The following is a 13,402-nucleotide window of genomic DNA, read 5'->3' as shown; positions in this document are numbered from 1 at the left end:
CCACCAAGTGTTCCTAGGATTTTGTACCTATGTGTTAGTATGATATTTGTTTATTATGTCATATATGTTCATCTGAGATATGTGTGGATTTCAGGATTTTCCTTGGCAGATATTTCTCCAGAGGGTCTTTATTGATGGTAGTTATATTTTTAAAGAATATGACTTTCTTTAAGCATTTTTTTTAAAGAATCGTGCCGTCATTAAGTTGGGTTTGTTTTAAGTTAAGAACACAAACTGTTATGCTTTTCAGTCTGCAATACAAAGGTTAAGGAGTTAATCTGGGGCATGCTGAAATTAGGATGGGACATCTCTGATGAAAGCTTTTTAGTTCATTGCAGTAGGACTTAAATGGGGTCTTTGTTGATCCTGACTTTCCTGGGAGTGGCAGAGTTAATTGGTGGTGAGACAGTAAGGGGCTAGCATCACTCTGACACAGCCTTTCTAGATCTGTAACTTGGCTGCTTAAGGAATCAAGTAACCTAAGAAAAACCAGCCTTTAAGTGGATTGTAAGGTTTAAAAAGTTGCTTTGGAACTGTGGCTCTGTATGACAGCATAGGTAAGTCCACTCAAGAAGCAGGAAATTCAGATGACTTGGGTTTCAAGTTTTTCAACAGGTAGTAAAATGGAAAGAATTTTATCTTTGAATGAAAGTAACAACAGATGATCAACATGATGTGTTTCATGGTTTTGTGGATATTTTTGTCCTTTGGATATGATGTTGAGTCACAGTACATTTTCAGTATGTTTTGAGAAATAGTGATTAAGAAACCAGAAGTTTGAGTGTGGATCTTAGATCCCTGAATGACCTGTTGGAGGATTAGAAGATGAGACCTGGGTATCTCTTGAATCCAGCCCTGCCCTTGCCCTTGCCCTTCTCTCTTCCTCTCTTCATTTAACTTTATAATGTGTAAATGGAATTGCTTGATACAGTCAGAATTCAGCTGGAGTGATATGTCTAGGGAAAAAAAAGTATTCTAAATTATCTAGAAAGAGTGCTATGAAATCTAAAGCTGATTTTAACATGTTCTAAAGTGTAGCTATGATTTGATTTACCTACATTTTTGCTTGCTATAATTTATTAAATATTTTGACTTTTCTTCCTTTACTCCCTTAGTTTTCAGCTTATTATGAAAAGTATAAAAAGGAATGCCAAATATTTCTTCCTTTAATTCACATCTCTCACTGACAATTTGGAATTCATGATGTTGACAGGTTTTTTTTTTAATTGAAGTATAGTCGGTTACAGTGTGTCAGTTTCTGGTGTACAGCGTAATGTCCTCATCATGCATATATATACATATATTTGTTTTCATATTTTTCATTAAAGGTTATTATAAGATATTGAATATAGTTTCCTGTGCTATACAGAAGAAATTTGTTTTTTATCTATTTTTATATATAGTGGTTAACCTTTTCAAATCTCAAACTCCCAAATTTATCCCTTCCCACCTGCTTTCCTCCGGTAACCATAAAATTGTTTTACTATGTGAGTCTGTTTCTGTTTAGTAGATGCATTCATTAGTGTCCTCTTTTTTCTTTCCTTTTTTTTTATTAGAGTCCACATATGAGTGATATCATGGTATTTTTCTTTCTCTTTCTGGCTTACTTCACTTAGAATGATGATCTCCAGTTCCATCCATGTTGCTGCAAATGGCATTATTTTATTATTTTATTTTTTATAGCTGAGTAGTATTCCATTGTATATATATACCACAGCTTCTTTATCCAGTCATCTGCTGATGGGTATTTAAGTTGCTTCCATGTCTTGGTTATTGTATATAGTGCTGCTGTAAACATTGGGGTGCATGTATCTTTCCAAATTAAATTCCTTCCGGATATATGCCCAGGAGTGGGATTGCTGGACCATATGGTAAGTCTGTTTTTAGTTTTTTTAGGAATCTCCATACTGTTTTCCATAATGACAATCCATCTGTCACTTCTCTTGAGGCAATAATTTGTGTGATGTAGTTAGGTAGCTCATCCAGCAGAGGGCGGTGGAGTCAGGGCTATGTAAGAGCAACTCGAGTTAGCTTTTTAGTTGGTTACTTTTGCACAGAACCAAAAAGTTCAGTTAATAGCCTTTTTCTTTTGGTTAGGTTGGAGTGGTCCTCAGATAAAAATCAGTGCCTGTTTTTGAGTAAGATGATTTCCAGTTTTTAACTGGTATTTTAGTTTAAATATTAATGGTTGTGGTAGGATGAGGAATTTTTTTTTAATGCTCTGTGTAGTTTTTAACAGGTGATGTAGAATAAATGAAAGGAATTATTTTTTAAAGAAACAAATAAAAAGCTGTTTTTTGATTTGGGAGAGAATGGTAGCTTTGATACAGGTCTTTAGCAGTACTTCTTAATCTACTCTGTGACAAAACAAACAAAAATGAATGTTGTTCTTCTCCAAAGTTGTATTCTAGTGGACAGAGCATATCAAACACACTTACTGGTGGTGGTTCTGCAATAAGCTGCTCTTATGACATAGTTCACCAGAGCTGAGATGGAGTGAATGGAGGGCGGCATGTGAGGGATCCCCTGATCGGGAACAGAGATGCTTGTGCCTCAGTGTGAAAGGCAGCGCATTCCCCCCAGGCTCTGCATCGATGCACCAGCTATGCAATGATGGCCAGTCTCTGAGCCTGGTACGTAGCTTGTTTTATAATCATACTTAATCCTTAAGAATATATAAACCCTCTTGCTTACTGTTAAAAAGTTTAAACTATGCAGATGACAGCTCTGCTAGGCTGTAACACTTCGGCCAATTTTTTCTGTCGCAAGCACGTATTTCTGGAGGTAAATTGTGTCTCAGGGCAGCGCTTTACAAACTTTAACATAGCATGAATCATTTGGCGATCTTAAATTTCCGACTGGAATTCAGTTCTCGTTGTCACCTGGGATCTGCATTTTGTAACAGGTTCTGGGTGATTCAGCGCTGCCTACCCTTTGACTGCACTATGAGGAGCAAGGTTTTACAACTAGTCCCCGAACTATGAAGACAGTTAAAGGTTCCTGCAAAGCATCTTTGTGGCCACTGCTACTAATGTAAGAGATTAGATACATCCTTACTTTTCTTACACTGTCCTGAAGGTGTTCTGAGGCACAGTGAGTGCATAAGATATAGTGAAACACATAAGTTATAAAATTCAAATTCCAAAGTAAATAGCTTTACTTTCAAAATGATTTAATGATATTTAGTAATGTGGCATGGTAAAGAGTGGCTTACAATTAAATAATAATTTTCATACTTGAATAGGAGAAAAGCTCTTGTTGATTACAGCTCCAATTTGATTTTTTTGTTTCTTAGAAATCAAATTGTGACACTTCATTGTACAAACATGCATACATTTCAGTATTTTTGGTGTGAAAAAAAGATGAGTTAATCAAAAAAAGCAAATATACTTATCACATCTTAAAGATTTATACATTACATATGAAGGAAACTATCCAAGACAATCTGTCTTTAAAAAATACACATTTTGAACATAGTCGTGCAATATATACATTTATATTTTGACTTTTATCTGCCAAAATATTTCAGGTACATATGAAACCATCTTTTTATATTTACATAATGGCTACATTTTCATTAAAGTTCAAAGTAGTAGTTAACATTCTTATTTATTTCAAACTTTACCCCCATGTAAATACCTTTTACCTCTAGATGTTTAGTCTTTTGAATTGATTAAAATGAGTATGTGTTAATGAAGGGCATAGTCCTGGAAGGTTATGTATGTGATTATTTTGTGTGTGCAAATTGAAGTATTAAAGGTGGACCAGGGAGCTCAGTTTGAGGAATCCTGTTTAATGTCTTAATTTATGAGATTTTCATATATTGAGTTATAGCTGTGTATCAATAGTTAAATACATTATAAAATTACACCTTTTATAATAACTTTTAGTATAATCACTTGTGTGATTATGATAAATTGGTTTTAGTTTTCTTTTCACAGTTAATAGGTAACTTTGACTACTTTATGAAAGTAACAGCCAGCTAGGAAAAATTTCTGGCCAGCTCTTTGCTGCAAAAATGAATGATGCACAATTTCAAATAATGCAATTTCTTCACAGACTATTTTACCATATTACTATTTTATAAGGCTTGTGTGGCAGCCATGCATATAGCACCTCAATTTTTATCACATTTTGTATATATTGTCTATACACCATTTATGAAATGGAAATTTTAAGACAGCATCTTTTAAGCCCCATATTCTACTTAACTTTTAAAACAAAAGTATGACTGAATAAGAATACATAGCTGTTTTTTTCAAACAGTTTTTTAATTTTTTGGATGAATATTCAACCTTTGTTTAAAAGTGTTTGAGAAATAATTCCTCTCTAGAGCCTCTGCCTCAAATCTGTGACCTGTTAACAGAAGTTGTATATTTAGGCAACTTGCTCAATCGGGGTGATATTGCCTCCCAGGAGGCGCTCCACAATGTCTGGAGGCAACTAGGGGGAGAGGCTGCTGCTGGTACTGGTAGGTAGAGGCCAGGGACGCTTTTAAACATCCTGCCATGCACAGGACAGCACCCACAAGAATGAATTACCTGGCACCCAGTGTCAGGAGTGTCGCGGTTGAGAAGCCCTGCCCCAGTGGGATAAACAGTGCAGAGACAAGTCGTGACTTTTTAGGGGAAAAAAAAAGGGAAACTGCCATCAAGGCAGATTGTCTAAGGCAGGTCTTGCCAGAGCTCTGTGTGTATGTGACCTCAGCTTAGTGTTTATCTGAGGAAGTGAGGCAGAGTAAAGTAAAAGGATGACATCCTGTAATTCTCAGTATATTACATTGAAGAACTAGCACATATATACAGCAGTTACCCAGTTTATTAAATAGTCTTTATCAGCTTAATGCCAATTTCTCCTCCACTCTTTTTTAAACGAAAATTTTATTGGACTGAGACAGTGTTTGAGTCCACACAGCTGTTATAAGATTGGTTTCTAGCACCTGTAACTAGAGAATAACATGCTGTTCTTGCTACAAACTCCAGGCGCTTTATGGCTAATTGTTTGCTTTTCCTTTGTTTCGTCAAATACAAAGTAATGAAACTGTGCAGACAGACAGCCCATGACTGCCATTACAGAGGCCAGGCATACGTGGGCAAATACCTGTTTTCCTCTGACTTCCTTTCAGAGTCAGATTCTTGGAGGATTGTCTATTTGCATTACAAGAAACCCAGATAGTAGATTTTTAAATTTAAAAGCGTCGCTGCTGAGCTCCAACCCAGTCTCCCATTTCATAACGAGGACACTGAAGTTTACAGAGGCTGAGTGACTTGTCTGAAGCTTTAGGTATGTATATTCTGACATAAAATAGTCCCCCGACCTTCACTGGTGCCCCCTCTCCCAGTCCCTCCTAGAGCACGTGTGGGCTCAGAACCAGAGAAAAGAAGGTGCAGAAGTGGGTGGTGTTGCTCATGAAGGCCCATTTACATCCTAAGGACCAGGATGCTTGTTACAATACAGATCACCGGGCCTCATCCCAGTCTGACCCTTAGACTCTCAGGCACTGGGGACTAAGACGCTGCCTGGGGAGCAAACTCCCGGGTGAAAGTCCTTCTGGAAGTTTAAGTCCTCCAGAAACAGACAAGCACAGCTGGTGCACATGCTGACTTGGTGGTTTCTAATGTCTCCTTGTAGCTTCTTGCAAATTCCTGAGATGTTTATACTTTACCTTGTTTATGCTGCCTGAAATCCCAAAAGTTAGAAATTCACTTGCTTATTTTTCTTTACATGTTTAGCAACAAATGAAAATAGCTCCCTGAAGTTAAGGGGATTGTACGGGAATTCACTCCAAGTATGGAAGTTAAACAGATGACTTCCTCTTCACACCTGGTGAAGAATTGCTGCCCCGGGAATGGGAGAGGGTGGGTAACTCCGGCGTCCTACAGAGGAAGGCGGGCAGCAGTGGCCTTCGAGAATATGGGGTGCCAGGAGGTGGGGGAGAGGTTCAGTGTGGAAGGAGGAAGGTTTCCAAAGAAATTACTCACCTTTTAGCAATTCACAAGGTCCCTGCCTGCCTGCCAGCCAGCCATAAACCCTAAAGGAGAAAGGAAATTTCCTCTCCCTTCCAGGTGGGACCTCCAGCAGAGAGAAATGCGGTTACACATTTTAAACAGAAGTTTGTGCTTTGGCCTCTAGACACCCCCGACCCCGCCACCTGAATGGCAGTTTCCCCTGCAGTAGGCACACGGGAGGCTCCTAGCGGGCGGTCAAGCATGTTTTGATAAGTCCATCATTGCAAGAAAGGGACTTGGAGGAGGCAGCTGTGGGCTGACAAAGCAAATTTTACCTAGTTTATAAACAAAATTATCACTGAAAATATCCTCTGTGGCAACTTTTGATGAGCAGCATAAGTTGAAGGCCTGTGTTAGTTTCCCATCAGCATCAATATCCAAGCTAATTACACACCTATACCAAGTACTCTTCCATTTTTGTTGTTGTTTAAAAACAATCATTTTAAATGATTGGGTCCCCCCCACCCCCAGATAAGGGTTATTATATTTTTCTTTAAGACGTCTACTGTTTGGAAGCATTTCATGTTTCTGACACAATACACATTACAAACTGAACCAGCCAGCGTAAAGACCACTTTTCCCCCATATAAAATAAGTCTTTTACCCTTTATACTCCTAACCCTCTCAAACCTCCCACGATTTCTTTACAAACCGACCTGCAGTTTTCTTAAAATATCAGGCTAGTGTACCTATCACATTATAAAATTACACTGGGATTTAAAAAAAAATCCATTCATGCAAATAGCAAACCCTGGCTGTGACGCTTCCTCTTCCCAAGGCAGTGGGAACTGCTGGGTGATTCAGCTGTTGAGTTCTGTGGTCTCATCTATTTCATCTGGATTTTTGGTCATTTTTTCATATTTTCTTTTGAAGAATCCAAGCTGTAAGAGATGATGTACGTTACCACCAGTGGCTTATTTTCTATGGGGCTGGGACCCCACTAGCTGATGGCTTTTTCTAAAGCCCTCTGGGAATGATGGGGCTCCAGAAGAGGCAAGTGTGCGGAGTACTGACCTGACATCAGCCCCTCCGCAGGGAGAGTCATACCCAGAGTTGAACTGCACAGAGTTATATTTTCAGGGTCCACTTACTTACACTTGGAGCTGAACAAACATTCAAGGGTCTGATGAAGGGAAGGTGGAAAAAAAGGGACCAGGACCAAGGAGATAAAATTCTTACTGTTTCCAAGAACATGAGTGAGAATTTTCAGGTAACCTTGGTTTCCTTTTTTCTTACTAAAGGAGGAGGAAGTACCACATAAAACTTAGGGTTGCTGTTTGATAAGGAGATTCAAGACAGAAGTCTTCAGGAATCTGTAATTTAAAATATGAAACATGTCTTACCTTCCATAAAATTGCAACCAGAGCTAATAGCAAAAGGATTCCAGCGATTACACTTCCTACTATAACTCCGGTTGGTACTTCGGCTTTCTCATGAGGTTTCATTATCGTAATGGGGATCTGTAAATGTGTATACACAACAATTGCGTTAATTAATTTTAGCACCAAAAAAGACTGAGATGGTCTAGCCAAATCCTGTAATTTTGTAAGTGACGATCTAGAAAGGGGATGTGACTTCCTCAGGCTCGTGATCCTCAGTTAAACACTGCAGTACAAGCTCCAGAGAAGATGTGCCTGCAGAATACAGGCAAGGCAAGCATGTCTTCCCATTTCCTGCCTTTAGTTGCACCAGTGTTCAGCGGACACATCATCTCTGGCAGTCTCAGATGCTTTAATCACTTACGAAATGGCAACTTCAGTTGTTGGCATCCAGTCTCATCAAGTGAAAGCATTTAGCACCCAGTCTTTGGGAGGGGACTCAACAAATTAACAACCCAAATAAATCCCTTGTGGTTAAACAACAACAACCATAACTTTGTACTGGGGTCCTAAAATAGTTATCTCACTCTCGCTCAAGATTACTTGATATGGATTGTTTAAAAAGTAGAAGTAATATCTCAAGGCTCAAGCTGTCCTTTTCATGATAAAGTGTCCTTGAGGATACATATGATTTTTTTTTTTTTTTTTTTTGTATTCCAGTAAAACTATTTACAGAAGCAGGTGGCAGCCTCAGCCTGGGCCAATTTTGCCTGAAGTTTGCACCCCCCCCCTTTTTTTTATTAAGTTATAGTCATTTTACAATGTTGTGTCAAATTCCAGTGTAGAGCACAATTTTTCAGTTATACATGAACATACATATATTCAATGTCACATTTTTTTTTCACTGTGAGCTACCACAAGATCTTGTATATATTTCCCTGTGCTATACAGTATAATCTTGTTTATCTATTCTATATATGCCTGTCAGAATCTACAAATTTTGAAATCCTAGTCTGTCCCTTCCCACACCCCATCCCTTGGCAATCACAAGTTTGTATTCTGTCTGTAATCTGTTTCTGTTTAGTATTTATGTTCTTTTTTTTTTTTTTAATTCTACACATGAGTGATCTCATATGGTATTTTTCTTTCTCTTTCTGGCTTCCTTCACTTAGAATGACATTCTCCAGGAACATCCATGTTGCTGCAGATGGTGTTATGTTGTCAGTTTTTATGGCTGAATAGTATTCCATTGTATAAATATACCACATCTTCTTTATTCAGTCATCTGTTGATGGACGTTTAGGCTGTTTCTGTGTCTTGGCTATTGTAAATAGTGCTGCTGTGAACACTGGGGTGCAGGTGTCTTTTTGAAGTAGGGTTCCTTCTGGATATATGCCCAGGATCAGGATTCCTGGGTCATATGATTTTTACTGTCCGCTTCCTGGCAGCCTCTGTGGCTTTGTAATAGCCTGGCTAGCAGTAAAACTGTATATTCTATTTTTTTTTAATTGGAGAAAGAATCATAATATTTTCCTCCACACAGTATATTCTTAAAGAGCTACAGTGTGGAGCTAGACAAAGGGAGAAAACCGAGCTCGTTTACTTGGTTTAACACTGAATTACAGTAGCAGGTGAGGTGCTTTTCACCACAGAATTTGAGTTGGGCTAGACTTGAGTCTGGCCTTCTGGTGACTGTATTTCTTCTCATTTGGGTCTTCAAGAGCTAAAATAAGGTTTTATAAACTTAGGAATAATGTAACTGTAAATTCATATAGTTTACTGCTTAGTGGCAGTCACATCCCTACTTCTCTCTATTCCAGAACCGCCTAGTCTGGGCTACATGCGTCTTTTGGGAAACACAAGTACAAGATTTTTGTATCAGATTTTTAAGTGGGACTGGGATTCATATAAATTTAAGAATCACTCATTTACCTATAGGGATATGTCTATTATTTGGATTCCAAAATATTTTAAAATGATTTAGATTCAAAAAATATTTTTAAAGATACAATAGTTGGCCTCTTATTTATTAGCATTGCTCAGAGAAAACCAGGAAAAGAAATATCTCCCAAAGGGTTCATTAAAATTATTAATTTGAATTTTTAATTAACATGTATTTAATACTGCTTTCTGAAAAAAAAAAAAGCCTTCAGCAGAGGTCCAGGTATTGTCTGAACACTACATTTTTCTGAAATGAGTTTTTAAAATATCTATAGTACTTTCCCCTAAAGCTAAGTTCATAGTACTTTGAATTTGAAGCCCACGTTTCCTTTGGCTCCATTTCTGATTTTCCACACCCCAGCCTCTGAAGAGAGGGTGTAGGCCTCTGCTGATGGTCCTAAACCAGAAGCAGAAAAGCACCTTCTATTGTGTGGAGCCATTTCTGCTGAGACAGCAGTGGGAGAGCAGCACTGGCAGCTCCCCTCGCAGGCACTGCGAGGCCCAGAGTGCACGAGGCCACGGGCTTTCTAACCAAGTCCATAGGCTGCAGCAGTGGGCTGAGGCCAGCTGCCAAGCTGGCCTTGGGGGCAGACTCTTGAACTGGCTTCCAATTCAAGAGTTCCAATTCAAAAGCATCGGGAGGAAAATGCCCAGAGCGTTGCCAGCAGATTAGCTGAGCGTAGAAATCCCACTATATCTAAATATGGCATATTCTAACCAGAGTTCTGGAGCAAAGGAAAGTTGTCCCATGCCAGCCCTTGGAACAATAAGCCTCTGTTTTCTGTGAATGTACGTTTCTTTGCCAAATCTTCTTTTTTTTTTAATCAAGAGGAGCATTTATAGTTTTCTGGACTGAAGAGCTAATGAATGGATATTTCACACAGTGTCAGCGTCTAGTTGTAAGGGGTATTACTGGGGGAAAAAAAAAGGCCTCTACTAAATACCTTATTTATTAAGCATACTTTAGCACATCTCTTTAAAAAATATTCTAAAGTACAAAAATGTGATTCAAGTGAGCATGACTTAGATTTCATGGCCCAAGACCTACACTGCTTTATGTAAGCATGAGCAGGAAGGAAGAGCTGGTAGTGCTGGCTGGAAAAGCGAGACAGGAGATGGGAGCCACAGCAAGATGGCGCCCCTTCCCTTGTGCCTTTCGTCAGATCATCACTTCTGATCCAGCTTTGCCAACTCACGGGTGAGGAGGAAGGCAAGGATACCACTGGGATTTTGGGAGTTGCAAATGCCCTTGCCAAAAGCTCAGCATGATAAACATTGGACTTTCAGAGCTTCAGTAAGACACTTCTGTATACACGCAGCTGAGAAGACTGACTATTCTAAGCTGTCAGAAGTGGAACGCCTGGGATCGCCCCCAGCACCCACAGGGTGTGATGCACTCACCGTGACGGTGTTTTCTTCGATCACATAGATCTGAGGGTTATAGGTGTCGATTTCTGCAGCTGCTGTCAACTGTACTGTCTGGAATGTCGACTGGAACATAAGAGTAAAGAATACGTTTTACCCTAAATGCATAAATCTCAGCAGGTTTGTTATTTATTTCCCATGGAAAGTGACGACCAAACGCCAACTCTGAAGACTCAAGCATCTGTATGCTTGCATCGCTGATATGTGACAGGGCTACCTGGGAGAAGGGCCTGGGGGACTTAAACTGCGTGGGTGACTGGGCCCTGCCACAGTAAAATTAAACCGAGGCCCTGGGGGAGTGGGGTCCAAGCCTCAGCAGGCTAAAACATCGCTCCAGGTGATTCTGACTTGAAAACAGGGATGAAAAACAAGGGTTTAGCAATGAAGTTTTTAATTGGGAAAAATCATAGTTTAGATTTTTAAAAGTTAATGAAGTTTGTGACGTGAGGGAAAATTGAAAACTTGGTATTTTTAAATACCTACCAGAATAAGACACAAAATAGAATGGAAAAATCAGATTAAAAAGGACGAGAATTTTTCTTCTGGATACATGTGTGTACAGTAATACTGTTTAAAAGCTTGAACTTGACCACACATGTCAGTGTCAGACACCATAATAAACATTGTCCAATGCTATATAACATGAGTAATTTCAGATTTCCTAATCTAAGCATTTCTATAAAAATACTGGATTTGACGCAGGCATATAGGAAGGACATATTTTTATGCTGATGTTATTAATAACCTCCTGATATGAAATAACTTTACATGCATTCCTGAACCTAATTACAGAAAAACAGTGTTTTTAGTGGACACATTATTGATGTGTACATTGTTTTCTCTGTAATCAAATATCGGGACTGATGCTTATTTTGAAATAGAATTCAGTGCCCAGATAGGAGAACTACTTTCACATGCTCTGGCTACTAGGATTTAGTTTTTCTGGTTACTAGGTCTCATGATTCAATATACCCCATGAGGTAATTTGCTAAACTCTATCTGGGAGCCAGAAAACGAGAATGCACATCCAAAAAGTGAGCAATTTATTTCCTTTCCACTGGCTCAGTCTTTGATTAGTCTTCTTAATTTTCTCAAGATGGAAGATTGCATCAGAAGTGAACCCTGATCGCTGGTCTCTTAAACATATTATTTGGGGAACACTAAGAGTATTGGTAATAGTTTAAAATTAAAAAAGGCGAGTAGCAGTTAAATGAATGCTCACTGAATAACTGCTGTAGACTCAAGATAAAAGGATGTCCTTGTAACACTGATATATCTGTCCACCTCAGCCTGGCCCTTTGCACAGGTACACAGTAGCCTGCAGGGTTAACAAGTAGTGGTCAGTTTACCAGACATACCTGGGCGAGTGAAGTCACACACCTGCCAGCATTCAACAAGCCGTTTCCCCCACTATATATGAAAATAGGTCTTAAAAAAGTTCTTTTGTATAGCACAGGGAACTATATTCAGTATTTTATAATAATCTTTAATGGAAAAGAATATGAAAATAAATGTATGTATGTATATGCATGATGGGATATTGTGCTGTTCACCAGAAACTGACACATTGTAACTGGCTGTACTTCAATTTAAAAAAGGGAAAAAAAGCCTTTTCCTTACAAATGGCAGCCAACAATGACATTGATCTGGAGGTGTGAGCAGTCACTTTGTGATGAAATTGCTTGAAACGCTGACTTGCACTGTCTCAGAAAAAGGGTAAGAGGCAGGTTACTAGTGGGCTCTAGTACAGGAAACAGGATGTGTATTTCAGACTGGATCTCCTTGGTGGTCTGAGAACATCCACCTGGCTGTTGAAATAACTGAAAACAAGGTGAGGATAAACATTTGACCTTTTGAGAAGAATGAAGATGTGAAGGATTTTGATGTACAGTAACTCTCATGGGTGTTTTTCAGCTTAACTCTCAAAACCATGCTGAGAAAGCATATATAATACACTTCTTCAGGATTTTGCTCCCAGAAATGAAACTGCTGTTTCTGAAAACCTTGGGGAAGGTACTTTAAAAAGTCTTACAGTTAAAGTGATGGAGCTTTAAACAAACTCAAGAAAAACCAAATGATTTTTACAGGGCTGGCGTGATTGCCTTTTGATTAGCAACAGTCAGTTTTCCTTCCCAGCTGGCAAAGGTTACTAGGAAAACATTTGTTCCTCAAATCCAAGGAGCCAAGAACCAAAGGGTGAAACTGAGCACCAGGCTGCAGCAGCTGGGATGGTGGTGTAACTGCCTGCCTCGCATCTTTTGGGACTTAGAGGTGTCCTGAAGCCTTGAAAGCAAGTGCAACTAACAAGAAAACAAAAGCAAGCAAGGAGAAAGCCAAACTCCTCACTCCTCCCCTTCTGTTTTTCCCCTGCCTTTACAATTCCTCCTATTATGTCTGTATCCAAGAATATTGCTTCTGTTTTGGTTCCTGGGACAAGTTTGGAGGGAGCTGAGTTCCCTGATCTTCCACAGAACTCCCTGTCAGGGAATGGGGTTTGTTGGCGAGATTATGAAGTGGTTGAAAATAGGGAATAGAGTCTGGTTGGTAAACACCTTGAGGACTTATTTATTAGTTTAAAAAAAAAAAATTCACTGAGAGCCATAAGGCCCCCTAGAGGTTTCAGATTAATTTCTATTTTGCTGCCTCAGTGAGAGCCAGGGGTAGTAAAATGAATAGCTAGCCTCTTATGTAGTCAGATTTAAGGAGCCT

At 39.1% G+C, this 13,402-nt stretch overlaps 1 protein-coding gene and 1 long non-coding RNA gene across 2 annotated transcripts in view; one reads left to right on the top strand and one right to left on the bottom strand.

Annotated features, from left to right (window-relative positions):
* Window positions 1–1,804: 1,804 nt before the first annotated feature.
* LOC106729785 lies at window positions 1,805–5,606 on the top strand. Its single transcript, XR_001366198.2, has 3 exons — window positions 1,805–2,633; window positions 2,906–3,033; window positions 5,126–5,606. It is a non-coding gene; the product is annotated as an uncharacterized LOC106729785 (long non-coding RNA).
* The window catches only part of ITGA2 (integrin subunit alpha 2), a 95,418-nt gene continuing 85,167 nt past the window's right edge, over window positions 3,152–13,402 (bottom strand). Inside the window, exons 28-30 of the mRNA XM_006185917.3 lie at window positions 10,670–10,759; window positions 7,352–7,468; window positions 3,152–6,889 (exon numbers count right to left, since the gene is read on the bottom strand). Of these exons, the coding sequence (XP_006185979.2) occupies window positions 6,809–6,889; window positions 7,352–7,468; window positions 10,670–10,759 (288 nt within the window). The 3' untranslated portion in view covers window positions 3,152–6,808. The remainder of the gene's footprint in view (window positions 6,890–7,351; window positions 7,469–10,669; window positions 10,760–13,402) is intronic.

The sequence above is a fragment of the Camelus ferus genome, chromosome 3 (genome assembly GCF_009834535.1).
Source record: "Camelus ferus isolate YT-003-E chromosome 3, BCGSAC_Cfer_1.0, whole genome shotgun sequence".
Lineage (NCBI taxonomy): Eukaryota > Metazoa > Chordata > Mammalia > Artiodactyla > Camelidae > Camelus > Camelus ferus.
Note: the sequence above shows the minus strand (reverse complement) of the source record. Positions and strands in the feature narration are given on the sequence as shown.